The sequence below is a fragment of the Saccopteryx bilineata genome, chromosome 1 (assembly GCF_036850765.1).
Source record: "Saccopteryx bilineata isolate mSacBil1 chromosome 1, mSacBil1_pri_phased_curated, whole genome shotgun sequence".
Classification (NCBI taxonomy): Eukaryota; Metazoa; Chordata; class Mammalia; order Chiroptera; family Emballonuridae; genus Saccopteryx; species Saccopteryx bilineata.
Window position 1 is genome coordinate 364,205,724 of NC_089490.1, and position 19,384 is coordinate 364,225,107.

Below are 19,384 nucleotides of genomic sequence, written 5' to 3' on the forward strand. Positions count from 1 at the left end.
ACTTGACAGCACCTCCTACACTACCACCTCAGTCCAAATCGCCATCATCTCACCTGAGTGATGGCCAAGATCTCCTAACTGATCTCCCTGCTTACACTTTCGCTGCTCCATAGCCCAGTCTCCACTTTTTCCTTACTTTTAAAAAAACTGAAATATTCACATATCATAAAATTTAACCTTGTAAATGAAACGTACAATTCAGAGGTTTCTAATATATCCACAAGGTTATGTACCTATTACCACTAATATTAGAACTTTTTTTTTCGGTATTTTTTTTGTATTTTTCTGAAGTTGGAAACAGGGAGGCAGTCAGACAGACTCCCGCATGCGCCCGACCGGGATCCACCCGGCATGCCCACCAGGGGGCGATGCTCTGCCCATCTGGGGTGTTGCTCTGTTGCAACCAGAGCCATTCTAGCGCCTGAGGCAGAGGCCACAGAGCCATCCTCAGTGACTGGGTCAACTTTGCTCCAGTGGAGCCTTGGCTGTGGGAGGGGAAGAGAGAGACAGAGAGGAAGGAGAAGGGGAGGGGTGGAGAAGCAGATGGGTGCTTCTCCTGTGTGCCCTGCCGGGAATCGAACCTGGGACTCCATTAGAACATTTTTATTACCTGAAAAAGGAACCCCATGCCCATTAGAAGTTACTTCTCATTCCCCTCTTGCCTCACCAGCAGTCCTAATCAATTAATCCACTTTCTTTATGGATTTGCTTATTCTGGACATTTGATATAAATAGAATTATATATATCCTTTTTATATCTGGTTTTATTTATTATTAATCAGTTCTGTTGTACTTGATTTTAAAACAAGCAGTTGTCTTCTTGAATTCTCAGTCTTTTGTCCTTTAAAATTATCAAAAAGTGAAGCTAGTTTCGGTTTTGGAATGGCAGCCTCAGTTTATTGTCTCCTTCCTGCTGAAGTTAAAGACAAAATCCAGCTTAAAGGAAATGCAAATCTGACCATCTCTAAACCTCTAAAATCAAAATGAAAGAGGAACTTTCTGGTAGAAGCAAGCTGTAAGTTTGATCAGAGCACACAGTGCCTTACCCTGTATCTGGTGTGAAATGTTCCTGGCTTTACTTCATTTTTATTGTATCTAGATAGGCACTATCTTTGGAGGTTGATAGTTTTGTATTCTTTGTATCTCAGCACCCAGATCTTCTATTTGCTCTGTTAGTGTGATTTTCAGCTGGCTGAATAAGCAATATTTATTTTCAAGTCATTTATAAATCTTAACAATCATTTCATACAATTGGTGTCAGTACAGTCAGTTTTATTAGTATTTCTGATAATGTAAAAGGAAAGGGCTATACTTTGAAGAATAAACTGGTAATAGAATTTAAGAGCTTGGAGAATACTGAGGTCTAGTTAAATTTCCTTTTTAAAGAGAATCCATTATTTTTAAAAAGGAGAAAACTAGTGGGAAAAGTTAATTGACTGACCTGTGGTCACATAGCAAGTGAGTGCTAAGGCTGGGAGTTAGAATATAGACTTAAATTGAATTTTGCCTTACTATTCTTAGGTATAACACCTGGTTCTCTTTTCCTTGAGGATTTCTATTTTCTTTTCAGATAAGCATTCTCGTCATTGTGTAGAAGAGGTTCATGAGTAACAGAGTAAAGGGAGGCAGTATGTTTTCAAATGTTAGTTAGCATGCATCAGAATCACCTATAGCGCTTGTTAATACAGAGTGTGCCTCACAGCGGCCCCGCCAAAGATGCTCTGATTTAGAAGGTTGGAGTAAGCTTTGAGAATTTCCATTTCTAGCAAATTTGCAGGTGATGCTGAGGCAGCTGGTCCAGGGACCCACACTTGGAGAAGCCCTGCTTAGAAGCAGACACAGGCTTTGGAGTCAGTCACTCCCAGGGCCAAACTCTGGCTTTATTACCCAGATCAAGTTCTTTAACTGATATGTCTCCATTTACTGTACTTTTTATTACTTTAAATTGGGGATAATAATATATATTTCACATAATTAAAAATTAAATTAGTTAATATAAAAAAAGATTTAGCATGATGCTTGGTTCATAGTAAACACTCAACAGATTTATATTGTTATTTATAATAAGCCTAGGGCCCAAGTTTATGAACCATAAATTTAGTCAGTGTTTTAGAGTAGATGTCCAGAGACTTTGTAACTTTATCACTTTGAGATGTTGTCATGTCTCTCTCTCTCTCTCTCTCTCTCACACACACACACACACACACACACACACACTCTCTCTCATATGTACCAATAGATTCCTGTCTTTTTTTTTTTTCTTTTACAGAGAGAGAGAGTCAGAGAGAGGGATAGACAGGGACAGACAGACAGGAACGGAGAGATGAGAAGCATCAATCATTAGTTTTTCATTGCACGTTGCAACACCTTAGTTGTTCATCGATTGTTTTCTCATTGTGCCTTGACTGCGGGCCTTCAGCAGACCGAGTAACCCCTTGCTTGAGCCAGTGACCTTGGGCTCAAGCTGGTGAGCTTTTTGCTCAAACCAGATGAGCCCACACTCAACCTGGCGACCTTGGGGTCTCGAACCTGGGTCTTCCGCATCCCAGTCTGACGCTTTACCCACTGCGCCACCGCCTGGTCAGGCAATAGATTCCTGTCTTGACTTGCCTTATTTATGGCAGATGAGTCAGAAGAGAGAGTGAAGTGAAAAATTAGTAAAGCAATTCCACTTCCAAGATTAGATTTAACTATAGTTTACTTTTATTAATCTCAGTCTCCTATTGTGTATTGAAGTAAACGACCCAATTAAAAAAATGTATTTTAAAATATGTGACAGAGTTGCCAATTTCTGAGTCAGAACTGCTTATTAATTGTCCTAGGTATGAGTGTTGTATGGTGGGAGGAGAGCCTAAGGGATATTGGAAATAATGCTGGGTGGAGGGAGGAGTCTATGTGAAAGATTCTTTAAGCTCTGAGTGGTTCATATCAAGGGATAATTACAGTTCCTGATGAAGTCTGCAATGAAATTACAGAGGTACATCACTGAGCTGAATATTTTGTGCCCATCATAGAAAGACTATTCAAATCATTTGAACACTTATTCATTTGTTAACTATATGTGTTCCATGATAGGAGCCATGGAAACATACTTAATTTCCAGAAGTGATTTGATTGGTTAAGTCATAACTTGGGCTTTTCAGCCGTGACTATGCTTAAAACTATTATCTTTTTAATGGTCATTTGGCCAATCTATTTGCAGTGACTCATGGAACTTACAAAAGTTTCAATTCAGGGTTAAAAAAACCAAATTCAGTGTTATTTTTAAATTAATTTTTAAAAAAAGATAAACGTTATAGCTAAAAAATATGTGAAAAGAGGCTCAACATTATTAGCCAATGAAATGCAAATCAAAATCAAAATGATAAACTATTTTATATCCAGTAGGTTGGCTATCATAAAAAAGATAGACAGTGATATGTGTACAGGGTGAGGATATGGAGAAATTGGAGCCTTCTTTTATTGCTGGTGGCAATATAAAATGGTGCAGCAGTTATGAAAAAAGAGTTTGCCAGTTCCTCAAAAAGTTAAACATGGAATTACCTAATTGACCCAGCAATTCTGCTCCTAGGTAAGTAAGTACAAGAATTGAAAACATGCTAATACAATAATTTGAACCCAAATGTTCATAGCAGCATTATTCATACTAGCCACAAAAGTAGAAACAACCCAAATGCCCATTGATTGATGAACTGGTAAACAAAAGGGTGACTATCCATACAATGGAACATCTATTTGGCTGTAAGAAAGAATGAGCAGTCATTCATGTTGCATCATTGGTCAAACCTTGAAAATATAATGCTAAGTAAAAAAGTCAGATACAAAAGGCCACATATTGTATGATTCCATTTATATGAATATCCAGAATAGGCAAATCTATACAGATTGAGAGTAGGTTAATGGTTGCCAGGGGCTAGGAGAATGGGGGCGTGGGGAGTGACTGCTAATGGATATAGGGCTACTTTCTGGAGTGATGAAAATATTCTAATATTAGATAGTGGTTATAATTACACAACCTTATGAATATACTAAGTCACTGAATTGTACTTTATGGCATGTGAATTATATCTCAGAAAAACAGAACATACCCCTTCAGTGGACATGAAGCATGAATGAACAATAAACTTTAGTTGTCAAAAAATAATTACAGCCTGGCCTGTGGTGGTACAGTGGATAAAACGTCGACCTGGAACACTGAGGTTGCCAGTTCAGATCCCTGGGTTTACCTGGTCAAGGCACATATGGGAGTTGATGCTTCATGCTCCTCCCCCCCTTCTCTCTCTCTCTCTCTCTCTCTCTCTCTCTTCTCTAAAATGAATAAATAAATTAAAAAATGCCTTTGAAAATAATTACAAAAGAGGAGGAAGTAATTTGTGGTGGGAAGATATTCTGTGCAGAAACAACCATGCTTTAGAGATCTGTAGTGCATAGCAGCCCACTACAAGCTCTGCAAGTCTTAAAACAATGAGAACCTATTTAGCTTCATCAAACCAATATCTTCCATCCACGTATTTCCTGATGAAGAACATTTACTCAACAACAATCATGTGGAGGAACCAGTGACCTAGAGAAGAGTGACTCATGGGCTAGAACATACATAGATAGGACTTACCTGACAAGTTTATTAAAACATTCTTGGGCCTCACCCCAGAGATTCTGATTCAGGAGGTCTTGGGTGCAGCCTAAGAATTTGCATTTTGGACTGTCAGGTGATTTGATTTTCCAGGTTTGAGAACTAAATTTGAGAAGTGTCTTTACAGAAAAGACAAATCCTTACCTGACTTGTGGTGGCTCAGTGGATAAAACGTCGACTTGGTACGCTGAGGTCACCAGTTCGGAACCCTGGGCTTGCCCTGTCAAGGGACATAGGGGAGGTTGATGCTTCCTGTTCCTCTCCCCTTCTCTCTCTTTCTCTCTTCTCTCTAAAACGAATGAATAAAATCTTAAAAAAAAAAAAGGAATAGACAAATCCTCAACCTTCAGTGGGTGAGTTTTATATGAATTACATCTTTAAAAAGATGTTTAAAAAATTTGATAGACTAGAAATAGCATTAAAATGTGACTTCTAGTGATTTTGTTAATGCAAGAAAATGCTCTGTGAGAGAGCTGCTTCAATTAAAAATGTCTTCATCTGTGAAATAAGTCATTGCCCTACTTAGGGTTGTTCTTCATCTGTAAAATGAGTCACTGCCCTATCTAGGGTTATGGTAAAAATGAGGCAAAGTACTTTTTTTCCAAACTGCGTTCTGTGGATAAAAACATGTTACTTGGAAAAAAACAAAGTCCCTGACCAGCTAAACTGGGGAGATGCTGAGTTAAATAATGTGTTTTCCAGATTGTTGGTCAGACCATTATTCTTGACTTGGACCCTAACATGAGTCTGTATGTATAAAATTAATTAATTAAGTATGAGGTCTATTCATTTTAATTCTTGTAGCAGATCCTTCAGAGCTACTAAGATCCTTATGGAGTGGAAACTGTTTGAATAAGCAAAATTTGAATCATATTGTTGGACTAGCAGTAGTTGCTCCTTGTTTGTTTCAACCCTGTTACATCTGCTTGATATTTTGTTGACCTATTTATTTGAGGAATTATTGACCAAAAAATAATTTTAGCAAATGGCTATTGAGTATGATAATGTTTAATAAGTTTAAGAGAATATTTATAGCCAGTTATTTGTCTCTTTTAATTAACTTATGTCCATGGAACGTCTTATTTTCAAAATTAAGTTGAAGCTAATTAAGTATTATGTACAGAAATAATTTTATATTTCTAATACTTTAAGAAAAAACTATGTAGGTTTTTTCTTATTTTCCCTTTCTTAGGCCATTTATTTTTTTTTAAATTTTGAGTCCTTCACTGCGTCTTTATTTGAAGCTTTTATAATTAACCAAAAGTGTTCTAATACTATATAAACTTTAAAATTTTATTTCCTTGTCTTTTTAATTTTAGATAAAAAGCAGTTCTCCCCTGATTTTCTTTAATGTTATAGTTTAAGCATTATTTTTATTTTATAATTTATTTCAACCCTTTTTCTAGAATTCTTTTGTTGTGTTAAACTTTCTGAATTTTAATATTTTATGGATGTGGCTTTGGGAATGCATGTGTATATAGTTTGAAGACATCTTTTCAGGACCTTACTATAATTATACCTTTATTTCAGATGAGGTGGAGGACTGTCCTACCACAATATTGTTTTCTATTGGTTACATGTCTACTTACTGCTCTTGAAGCTGTGCCTATAGATATAGACAAGACAAAAGTAAAAAATGTTCACGCTGTGGACAGCGCAAAGCTAGAACCACCAGTAAGTCAAATGAGAAATATAACTTTGTGGGAAGAATTTTAACTAAAATATTGTTAATATGTATTAGTTATAAAATTGGATGTTTAGAAACTATTTCTGAAATAGAAATAAAAAGAGTATATGATAAGCATATGTGGTTTAATATTAGACAACCTTTATTTAATGTAGTTAGTATGTTAGTGTATAGAAGAATTAATTATACTGCATTTCTAATGTAGAGCTCACCAGCCAAAAAACATTATATTTATTTAAAAGAGAGATAGCAATGAGGAGAAACAGGTAACAATGGGGTAAAACCAAATAATATTTTTATTTTATTATTTTTTTTAGCAAGAGAGAGACAGAGAGAAGGAAAATAGGGACAGACAGATAGGAAGAGAGATGAGAAGCATCAATTCTTTATTGTAGCATGTTAGTTGTTTACTGATTGCTTTCTCATATGTGCCTTGACCAGGGGGCTGCCGCAGAGCCAGTGACCCCTTGCTCAAGTCAGTGACCTTGGGCTTCAAGCCAACGACATTTGGGCTCAAGGCAGCAACCATAGGGTCATGTCTGTGATCCCAAGCTCAAGCTGGCGACCCCGCTCTCAAACTGATGAGCCCGAGCTCAAGCTGGTGGGCCCGTGCTCAAGCTGGCGACCTCAGAGTTTTTAGGGTTTTTGAACAGATGCAGGGTCTTCAGCATCTGAGGCCAATGCTCTATCCACTGTGCCACTGACTGGTCAGGCCCAGATAATATTTTTAAAGTCTTCATTATCTAAGCTATATAGAAAAACTACTTTTATATAAAGTAAGACATGATTTTGGTGTTATACCTAAAACATGATTTTTGCAAATCTTCATTTGAGCTTTTTAACTTTGTCTAAACTATCAAATTAGATACGTCTCAATGCCATTTTGCTAGACAGTTTTTTTTAGACTTGAGATCTTTAGATTTAGTGAAGAATAAAATTTTCAGAACGTTTATTGTTTGTTTCTTAATTTGAAGGATACTGGACTTTATTATGATGAATATCTTAAGCAAGTGATTGATGTGCTGGAAACAGATAATCATTTCAGAGAAAAGCTCCAGAAAGCAGACATAGAGGAAATAAAGGTAAACGCAATTAAATAATTATTTACAAACCATTTGCGCATGCCAGACACTGATCTAAGTGCTAGGGATATTGAGATGACACTCCCAGCCCTTACAGAGCCCTCAGGGGAGACTAGCAACCAGAAGAAGATTATTAAGATGAATATATGATGAATGTATAATATATTTTGGATATACAGAGGCTGGACTTAAAATCCAGTAAGAAGCAGTGGGGGAGATGGGAGTCATTCTTTTTGGTATAGATTATGTAAGTGCTTAACACTGTGACTGATAAAAGGGAAGAGACTAGGAGGATTCCTAGGCCAAGGCACAAGGGTACTGAGACAAGGGATATACAGGAAACTGGGAGTAATAACTGTTACTGGAACCTAGACTGGGAAGTGGAGGCCATGATTGACTAAAAGATGAGGTTGGAAAGAATCATGGGTTAGATGATGGAGGTCCTTGTGTGTCATGTTAAGGGGCTTGGATCATGATGTGAGGACAGAAGAAAGGTTTTCAAAGATTTAGAATAGGTTAAGTTCTGATGTTTTAATCAGGTCATATTAACAGAAGAGGTAACAACTATATCTTATTACAATAGGCGAAATTGCCTCTTTTTAAAAAAAATTTAGAAATTAAATTTAATGGGGTGACATTGATCAAAAAGAGTACTTAGGTTTCAGGTAAACATCTCTACAGCATTTGAACTATTGATTGCGTTGTGTGCCCCTCACCCAAAGTCAAATCATTTTCCATCACCATATATTTGTCCATCTTTACTCCCCTCCTCCCTTCCCCTGGTAACCACTTCACTTTTATCTGTCTATGAGTCTCAGTTTTATATCGTATGTGTGGAATCATATAGTTCTTAGCTTTTTCTTATTATTTCACTTCAAATAATGTTCTCAAGGTCCATCCATGTTATTAATTTGCCTCTGTCTTTAAGAACCCTATTAGCCTTATTTATTTATTTAATTTTTTAAAATTCAGAGAGAGAGTCAGAGAGAGGGATAGATAGTGACAGACAGACAGGAATGGAGAGAGATGAGAAGCATCAATCATCAGTTTTTCATTGTGACACCTTAGTTGTTCATTGATTGCTTTCTCATATGTGCCTTGAGGGTGGGGCTACAGCTGACCGAGTAACCCCTTGCTCGAGCCAGTGACTTTGGGCTCAAGCTGGTGTTTTGTTTTTTTTTGCTCAATCCAGATGAGCTTGCGCTCAAGCTGGCGACCTTGGGGTCTCGAACCTGGGTCCTCCGCATCCCAGTCTGACTCTCTATCCATTGCGCCACTGCCTGGTCAGGCAAGAACTCTATTAGCCTTAGACATCTCCTTAATACTTATAATAAAGAAAGATCTGACCAGAGTGATTGTTTTAAAGCTCATCTTTGAAGAGCAATGACTTAGTTTAGTTGGGCTTATCTAAGAGTCAGCAGTAAAAAAAGTTTCCAATGATTTTATTTAAACTTTCAATTACACCTCTCAAAATAATGTTGTTTGCTTATGCTATTTTTGTTTAATTTTTAAACCTCTTCTTAAAAAATATCTTACTCATTTGTAGAGTCAGAACTAAAGAACTTTGTTAGAAGAAACCTTTCAGGGTCAAACATTCTTCTTATTTTAATCTCTGTCCATGGTGTGGGGCCCTTTGAAAGGCTGACCAGGCTCAGGCTGTGGCAGCTCTCCGAGCCTGTGTGTGGCCTTTAGTTCACAGCTCCCCTCTGAGAGGCTGTGAACTGTTCTGGGCCAGTCATTTCCCTGAATTGTCTTGAGAATAATTAGCATTTCCTTTGAAGAATTAATTTAACCTGTGGAACTAATTTCCTGAGGTGAATGATATTTAATGTAGACCTTTAATATCTCTTTATCTACTTAAATTAGTATTAAGAGCATTACTCGGGAGCAACAGAAAATGTGGATAATGGGAGGTACTATACAGAGGGGAGCAAAAGTAGGTTTACAGTTGTTCATTTGGAAAATAATGCAATAAGTAATAAATAACAATACAAGACGATAAGTAATGTGGTTTGTGTATTCACCACTGTAAACCTACTTATGCCCACCCTGAATAGATAAAATCAGGGAAAAGAAGATAACAGCTGCTTCTTCTTTTTTTTTTGTATTTTTCTGAAGCTGGAAAAGGGGAGAGACAGTCAGACAGACTCCTGCATGTGCCCAACAGGGATCCACCCAGCACGCCCACCAGGGGCTGATGCTCTGCCCCTCGGGGCTTCACCCTGCTGCGACCAGAGCCACTCCAGCACCTGGGGCAGAGGCCAAAGAGCCATCCCCAGCACCCGGGCCATCCCCACTCCAATGGAGCCTCCCTGTGGGAGGGGAAGATAGAGACAGAGAGGAAGGAGGGAAGGAGAGGGGGAGGGGTGGAGAAGCAGACAGGCGCCTCTCCTGTGTGCCCTGGCTGGAAATCGAACCCGGGACCTCTGCACGCCAGGCTGACGCTCTACCACTGAGCCAACCGGCCAGGGCCGATAACAGCTTCTTGATTTGGTATAGAGAATACCTTTATAACTGTCTTCCTTTCACAATTAATTTCTGTTCTCTATTGGGGGTGTGGAGAGGCAAAATGAAGTAAGGTAAACAATTATTCAGTGAAAAAGGAATGTGTAAAAATTAGACAATAAAATCCAAGCCAACAGAATTATTACAAATAGCTTAACAAAGACTCTTTACTTCGGAAGAACTGGAGGAAAAAAAGTTAGAATTTATCCTTTCCTTTTTAGCCGTGCTTGTTGAAAGAGGAATCATACTACATCTCTTTACTTCCCAAACATTGCTAACAGGAGAGATTATGCCTCTGCTCGCGCCACATCAGTTAGTGTATTTTCATGAAGGGTGTCAGTGACTTCTTTTTAAAAAATTAAAAAAAAATTTTATTTAGAAAATTAAATTTAACAGGGTGATGAGGAGCCGCAGGTGTTGTAAAGTACCAAAAGCTACAGAATTAATATTAATATTTTGGGAGGCTTGAGAAACATTTTGTTGATTTGGGTTAAGATGTGCAGAGAAATTGTGAGAATAGTCTCTGTACTGTGTGATTGGCATAGTCAGGATGGCCCTTGGCATTGTATTGTAAATGTAAAAGGGAGGAAAACATGGATCCCCAGACATTCCACTACGCCTGTGGGGAAAAGGGTGAATGGCTAGCCAGGTACAGGGAGAGAAAAGCCAAAATAAACCTTTCCTCATAGCAATGAGCCATTTGCGGGCATTTGTCCCCACCGAAACTACCTCTCCTATATAAATGCGTGTAGTTTACACGTGTGCCTCAGGACAGAGAGATAGCAGATGAACACTAGATAATATAGAAATGCCTTTTAATATGTAAAGAGACATCTTTCTACCATTGTGTTGGCTTGTAAACTTTGTTTTCCCCAAAAGGATGTATGGCTTGCAAATTGAACGTGGTCCTATCATGTTAAAGGACATATGATTATAACCAATAGTGGTAAGGGGCTCCTAATTGCAATTTTTGCTTCTGTACTTCCCACTTACAAAACTATAAAAACTAGGTAGAACAAAGGACCGGCGTGCGCTTTCCTTCAGAATTCTGTCGGAGTAGCCGCCACTTGGCCAAGCTAGGCAATAAAGCTTTGATGTGTAACTGACAGACCTTGTTCCTGTCTTCAATGTTACAGGTCCCTCCGAATTAGGCTTAACAGTGACATTGATCAATAAGAGTATATAGGTTTCAGGTAAACATTTCTATAGCATTTAAACTGTTATGTTGTATACCCATCACCCAAAGTCAAGTCATTTTCCTTCACCTTATGTTTGTCCCTCTTTACACACTTCCCCTTTCCCCTCCCACTCCCCTACGTCTCGTTCCCCCTGGTAGTCACTTTTATCTATGTCCATGAATCTCAGGAGACACTCTAAAAAAGATGAATTTTGAAGTTATTTATATATAGAATGACTATTGTTATAAAGTAAATTACCTTTACTCTGCAGGTTACATAGAGACACCAAGGTAGGATACAAAAGAAATTTTAGGAGGGGATTTATTAATAAGCCGGCTACATATGTCTTACACGGGGTATAGCTAACCCAAATCGTGCAGCCTCAAATATAGCTCTGAGGCTAATTATATAGACTTGATCACACATGGGTTGGGGGAAAAGGAGGAGGAGCATGACACAATAGTCAATCATTAACAAGCTTACAACATTTATCTATAGGATCTATTAAAAGGAAAAAACATTCCTACACATTAAAACTTACAAGGTAACACAATAGCGATAAATGTCGTTTTACATATTAAAGACATTCCCAAATTTTCTAGGGTCATTGCCACAACAGTAAAAAGTTTTAGCTTAGGATAAGGAAATAGGAAATCACTTTTGCTAGCTTTAGTGTAAGGCCAGTAGCCACGGCCACTATCACAGCCACCTGGCCTGTGCAGGTTTGCATTTGATTCGAACAGACGGTAATGAAACAGTGGAGCCAAGAACTGGTGGGCCATTACCTTTATTAATCCTAGCTTTCACCTGGCAGGCAAGAAATACACACAGTGGGAAAACACTTCCCTTTCCATTCAGGGCTCCCAAAGCCACTGACTCATCCAAATTTCCTAGAATCAAAGTTTCTACCTCACCAACCTTATTCAGATGGGGTGGGGCAAGGCGCTGGTATGCTCCATAGAGAAGCCGCTGTGTTTGGCTTTTTGTGAAACTGCCAGTTTCTTCAAAATGGCTGCATCATTTTATAATTCAGGTTACTTTTTGAGTTTCTCTTTTGTGCTTTAATAATTTTGTGGCTTTTAGATATCTTGATTTTAGGTTTACAAACTGAATATCTTTTGAAAGAAATGCTTTTGTAATACCAACTTTATCTAAAATAGTCAAAATTGTTTATCACTACTTAATTATAACCATATTATTAATATATGGTATCTATGCTAAAATTGCAGTGTAATAAATAAAACTAACTTATTATTTATCAACAGAGTGGGAGGCTAAGCAAAGAGCTGGATTTAGTAAGTCACCATGTGAGGACAAAACTTGATGAGCTGAAAAGGCAAGAAGTAGGAAGGTTAAGGATGCTAATTAAAGCTAAATTAGATGCTCTTCAAGGTAAGTGCTAACTAAAAGGTAGGAAAATTTCAATATTTAGACTATGAGAAATTTAGCTATGAAGTAGATTTTTTAAATGTGAGGATATTTTAAAGAAAGTAATCTTTAAAAATTATTTTTAAAGATTTTATTTATTGATTTGAGAGAGAGGAGAGAGAAAGGCAGAGGGGTTGGGAGGACCAGGAAGAATTAGCTCATAGTTGCTTCTCATGTGTGCCTTGACCAGGCAAGCCCAAGGATTTGAACTGGTGAACTTAGCATGCCAGGTCAATGCATTATCCACTGAGCTACCACAGGTCAGGCAGAAAGTAATCTTATAGTTGATATGATTATCTTCATATATACAGAAAATGGCATTTGACAAAATTTAACACCCGTTCTTAATTTGAAAAAGTAATGAAATATATAGTAATCAATAGATACTTCTGTAACATGATCAAATATGTTCAACTCAGTGACATCATACTTAATGGGGAAACATAAGTATGTATTATATCATATTTCCCTATGTATTGGGTATAAGATGTCATTTTTCAGGCCCTGGCCAGTTGGCTCAGTGGTAGAGCATTGGCCTGGTGTGTGGGAGTCCCAGGTTCGATTCCTGGCCAGGGCATACAGGAGAAGCGCCCATCTGCTTCTCCACACCTCCCCCTCTTCTTCCTCTCTGTCTCTCTCTTCCCCTCCCACAGCCAAGGCTCCATTGGAGCAAAGTTGGCCCGGGCGCTGAGGATGGCTCTATGGCCTCTGCCTCAGGTGCTAGAATGGCTCTGGTTGCAGCAGAGCAATGCCCTAGATGGGCAGAGCATCGCCCCCTGGTGGGCATGCCGGGTGGATCCCTGTCGGGTACATGCAGGAGTCTGTCTGACTGCCTCCCCGTTTCCAACTTCAGAAAAATACAAAAAAAAGAAAAAAAAGATGCCATTTTTTGAAAAATTTGGGGTCTAAAAACTGAGTGCGTCTTATACAGTGGTTGTAGATTTTTTTTTACTTGCACTTACCTCTTTCTCGCGCTTGTTTTTGCTCTTGTTGTAGATGAATAAAACTTGAGTTCAATTACTTTATGTAATACATTTGTTTTCAAATTTCGGGCCTCAAAATTAAAGTGCATTTTATACATGGGAGCATCTTAGACATGGGGCAGTATGGTAACTAAGATCAGGAGCAAGACAATTGATGCTATTACTACCACTAGTTAACATGGTGTTGGTACGTACTTGCCAAAATAATACCACAAATGAAAAAAACTGAGGTGAAGTCATTGGAAAATCATCTCCATTTGCAGACAATGTATTTGGAAAACCCAAAGTAACTGGCTGAAAACTTAGTATAAATAACAGGAAAATTTGTCAGGATAAACTTTTTACACAAAAATCAATGTTTCATATGTCCAAACAACAGCCAGTTAGAAGATATAATGGAAGAAAAGACTCCGTTTGCAATACCAATACAGATAAAATACCCAGAATAAACCAACTAAAACATTTTAAATATTTCAGAAGGATGCAAAAGTAGATTTGAAAAAAATGGGAACATATAATATCATTTTGTTACAGAGACTCAACATTAAACATGTCTATTCTCCATAGGTTAATTTATAAATTTGACATGATCCAAATAGAAATATGTACTTTTTTGTGGTACTAGCCAAGTTAATTTTAAAGTTCATATGAAAAGGGAAACATGCAAGGAAACTTACATACCTCTCAAAAAGAGGAACAATGAGGACTAGATATATTAGATGGTAAAATATACCTCTAAGCCTCAGTCATCAGAACTGTATATTTTTGATATATAAGTAGCAAAAACAGTAGAACATAATAGGAATTCCAGAAGTAAAATTAAATATACATAGAATTTAGTTTGAATTAAAAGTGGTATGTCATTTTGAGTGGGATAAAAATAGATTTGAAAACAATAATGTGTTAGTACAATTGGGTATTTATTTGGGAAAAGGTACAATTAGTTTTATCTTGTATACATCAGTATAAGTTCAAAGAAATAAAAGATTTAATTGTAGAAAATAAAACCGTAAAAGCATTAGGTGACAGCATAGGTGAATTCCTTTATTATGTTAGAATAGACTTTCTAATAATGGATGAAAACCAAGGGGCCAGATTTAGCAGATGCGAGACACTTCAGGCTGACTCCTGTGTCCTTGTGACTTACCCACACAGGTTGCTTATTTTGGGTGGTGCATTGTTATTAATAGAATTTGAATGTTTACTCTTGGTGGTGTAGTAGTTCTTTTTTTTTTTTTTTTTTTTTAATCAAGTCAAAGGCAGGGAGGCAGAGAGACAGATTCCAGTATGCGCCCAACTGGGATCCACCTGGCAATCCCTGTCTGGGGCTGATGCTCTGCCCATCTGGGGCCACTGCTCTATTGGTCAGCAACCGAGCTATTTTAGTGCTTGAGGTGAGGCCATGGAGCCATCCTCAGTGCCTGGGGCCAACTTGCTTATGTGAGCAATGGTTGCAGGAGGGGAGGAGAGAAAGAGACAAGGGGAGTGGGGGAGGTGGAGAAGCAGATGGTTGCTTCTCCTGTGTGCCCTGACCAGAATTGAACCTGAAACTTCCACTGAGCCACCTGGCCAGGGCTAGAACAATAGTTCTTAATCTTCAGATTGCATAGGAAGCACCCGGGGAGCTAGTTAAAAGTGCAAATTACTGGATCTCACTTCCGGAGATTCTGATTATGGGGATGAGTAATCTGCTTTTTATTTATTTATTTACTTTTTATAGGGACAGAAAGAGAATCAGAGAGAGGGATAGCTAGGGACAGACAGACAGGAACAGAGAGAGATGAGAACATCAATTATCAGTTTTTCATTGCAACACCTTAGTTCATTGATTGATTTCTCATATGTGCCTTGACCATGGGCCTTCAGCAGACTGAGTAACCCCTTTGCTCGAGCCAGCGACCTTGGGTCCAAGCTGGTGAGCTTTGCTCAAACCAGATGAGCCCGTGCTCAAGCTGGTGACCTCGGGGTCTCCCACCTGGGTCCTCCGCATCCTAGTCCGACGCTCTATCCACTGCGCCACCACCTGGTCAGGCGTAATCTGCATTTTAAACATGCACCTCTGGTCAATGGATTCTATTGGAGAAATGCATGTGTAGAACATTAAACTCCCTGCTGGTGAACAGACTTAGAAAACAAGTACCAAATACTTATTATCCTGAAATTAAGGATAACAATGAGAGGTAAATTGAGCTCATAAACCACACAATTCTAGGTCAATAGGTATGCAAGGTAATTTCATCCTGGAAACCACACCTGAGATATTTTGAGATTTCTTTCTCTTTAGACAATCTCCATTTCCTCAATCTTGGCAATATTTTATTTATTTCAAGATAGAGCCTGAATTTCACTTTCAAAAGAAAACAATCTAATTGCTTAGAAAACTTATGAATATTTTGTCATTGATTCAGAATTCATGAATTGAAATTTCTGATAATTTGAAGAAGGGTTTCAAGGATCTTAATTTAGAGGGTTTAAAATTATATTAATTATTTTTATTTATTTTAGAGAAGAGAGACAGAGAAAGAGATAGAGAGAGAGAGAATGGGGGGAGGAGCAGGAAGCATCAACTCCCATATGTGCCTTGACCAGGCAAGCCCAGCGTTTTGAATCGGGGATCTCAGCATTCCAGGTCAATGCTTGATCCATTGTGCCACCACAGGCCAGGCTAGGGGAAGTATAATTATTAAAGTAGGTAATACAGCCACCTGGTTTAAACCCAGAAAGTGTAAGAAAGTATTTAGCAAAAAGCTCCCTGATATTTTTGTAACCTGCCAGTTCTCATTACCCCAACACTATCCTTCCTGAGTTTCTTTATTATATGAGCAAATACAAATAAAATTTCTCATTTTTTCTCTTTTTATATAAAAGCTAGCATGCAATACACATTTTTTGCCTAGTATTTTTCCTTTAACAATATGTTTTGGAGATCTTTCTGTATTAATGTGTAGAGACCATCTTCACTTTTTTTTTAACTTATGCATAGACTTTCATTATATGGAGATACCATTATTTATTTAACCATGCCCCTGTTGATGGACATTTCTTTTTTTTCCTAGTGAACAGTCTTGTACATACGCATATCGCTATGTATCTGTGTAAGAGTACGTGTAGGATAAGTTCTCCACAGTGAAATTGTTAAACCAAAAGATATATGTATTTGTAATTTGGATAGATATTGCCACCTCCACAAAGTTATATCAATATACATTCCCACCAGCAATAATTTCTCACAGCTTTGCTAATTAATTGCTATACATCTTCAAACTGTAGAAGTTTTGCCATGCTGTTACATGATATACTAGTGATGTTTTAATGTATATTTCTCTTATTTTGAGTGAGGTTAAGTGTCTTTATATTTTTCACTCTCTGGTCATATCCTTTCAGGATAAGTCTTATAACAAATCTTTTCTTCATAAGTAAAACTCCTAGTACAGTACCATACTAAGAATTCAGTAAAAGCTCAGTTGAACTAAATTTAGCAGTTTCTTCTTTTCTAGTATAAAAAAAATGTTCCAGGCTTATCTTGTACCTACCCTGCCCAGCCCAGGAATCAGCTATTTTTGTGAGCATTTCTATTTTTTTTTTCTAGTGGGAAATGCTATCACAACCCAAGGACTCTGGCTCTAGCTGTGTTCACTATTTCTGGAGTATATATTCTTCCTGGCACTTTCATCAGATAGAGTTAAAAAGTACATGCGTGTCTATGCACATATACATGCATACACAATTGTGTGTATATATATGTATATATGCACACACATGCATATACACATGCAATATACATATTTTAGAAATAATAAGTTCACACTGATAGCATGAATTCCCGTCCGTTTCCACGTGTTTCTTGCCTTTCATCACTCCATGTTTGTATACTCCTTTTTCCTAAGTGGGAATCTTGACTTCCAACAAATCAACATGTGTACCTACTTTGTTCAATTTTATAATACAAAGTCCAGAATCACTTTTTTCATTCAACTACAATATACTCTTGTATCTTATTTTTTAAAACTTTTTACAAAAAAAACAATTGATGTATCTATAAAGATCAGTCATTATTTAAATGATTTAACTTGAATTAGACTTCTCCTGTCTAAAAGATTTATTGGAGCAGCATACAAAGAATCTTAGAGCAATTTTTTTAGAAATTATAATTAGACCTTTGATAAGGGCAGTGTATTAGAATTTATCTAATAAAAAGTAGAAAATTTGGTAGTTTTAAGATTACAAAGTTTTTGCTGTTAATTATACTGATGGTCTTCCTAGAAATAACATTAAAATAGACACATTAAGTTGTATTCCATTCTAGATTTAAGGACATTACCTCTGCTTAGAATAACAATATGTATAATATTCTACACTGCTCACAAAAATTAGGAGATCAGGGAATGTGCAGATACTCCAGTACTTTTCAGCGTTTTGTATAGTGCATTTTCACCAATGAAATAAAAGTTGGTTTTGCATCTCACTTGCATAATTGAACAAATTTTTTTGACTTGTCGTTTGCTTTTCTGATGTTCTTTTTTTTACAGAGACAGAGAGAGAGTCAGAGAGAAGGATAGACAGGGACAGACAGACAGGAACGGAGAGATGAGAAGCATCAATCATTAGTTTTTCGTTGCGTGTTGCGACACCTTAGTTGTTCATTGATTGCTTTCTCATATGTGTCTTGACCACAGGCCTTTAGTAGACCCAGTAACCCTTGCTCGAGCCAGCAACCTTGGGTCCAAGCTGGTGAGCTTTTGCTCAAACCAGATGGGCCTGCACTCAAGCTGGCGACCTCGGGGTCTCGAACCTGGGTCCTTCCGCATCCCAGTCCAACGCTCTATCCACTGCGCCACCGCCTGGTCAGGCTGATGTTCTTGTTTAATAAAATGCGCCTGACCTGTGGTGGTGCAGTGGATAAAGCGTCGACCTGAGAACACTGAGGTTGCCGGTTCAAAACCCTGCACTTGTCTGGTCAAGGCACATATGGGAGTTGATGCTTCCTGTTCCTCCCCCTTTTCTCTCTCTCTCTCTCTCTCTCTCTCTCCCTCCCTCCTCTCTAAAATGAATAAATAAAAATAAAAAAATACATCAAATGCTTTTTTTATTGCTTCATATTCATTTTGAAATATTGCCTAATTTTTGTGAGCAGTATAAAAGAAAATATGAATCCGTAATCTATAACTTTGAATTTTGTTATAAAATCCAATAGGAATAAATATGAATACTTATTCTTATGTATCATTTATATTAATTACTAGCTTCTAGTAATTTATCATTTATAGTATTCTTATTTTCTTTCAGATACAGGCATAGACCACCATGCTCTTCTAAAACAATTTGATCACCTAAACCACCTGAATCCTGACAAGTTTGAATCTACAGATTTAGATATGCTAATCAAAGCAGTAAGAATAATTCCAAAAATAATGTCTTTGTTGTGCATTTGAGGTTTTGTAAGTAAATATATGTATATAAATATATATATATATAATGGTTATATATTTATGTAATTTGAAAAGTAAATTCAATGAAGTGGTAATGTAAGTATATACTGTACCACTCTGTAGAATATTTTTATTTATTTGTTTATTTATTTATTCCAAATGAGAGGAGGAGAGATAGAGAGACAGAATCCCACATGTGCCCTGAGTGGAGTCCACCTGGCAACCCCTATCTGGGGCCGATGCTCTGCCCATCTGGGGCCATGTTCGCAACTGAGCTATTTTAGCATCTGAGGTATGGCCTTAGTGCTGGGAGCCAACCTTGCATGAACTATTGATATTTGAGCCATGGCTGTGGGAGGGGATGAGAGAAAGAGAGAGAGAGGGAGAGAGAGAGAGAGGTGGAGAAGCAGATGGGCACTTCTCCTATGTGCCCGGACTGGAAATTCAACCCGAAGGCTA

General features: G+C 37.7%; 1 protein-coding gene across 4 annotated transcripts in view; it reads left to right on the forward strand.

The window, feature by feature from the left end:
• Positions 1-19,384, forward strand: part of NUCB2 (nucleobindin 2) — a 55,081-nt gene that overhangs the window by 13,905 nt on the left and 21,792 nt on the right. For 3 of the 4 annotated variants that reach the window (XM_066251049.1, XM_066251051.1, XM_066251050.1), the window contains 4 exons: positions 6,164-6,307; positions 7,295-7,402; positions 12,351-12,477; positions 18,783-18,886. In XM_066251049.1, coding sequence (XP_066107146.1) covers positions 6,164-6,307; positions 7,295-7,402; positions 12,351-12,477; positions 18,783-18,886 — 483 coding nt within the window. The remainder of the gene's footprint in view (positions 1-6,163; positions 6,308-7,294; positions 7,403-12,350; positions 12,478-18,782; positions 18,887-19,384) is intronic. The other variant, XM_066251052.1, reaches the window with a different exon arrangement.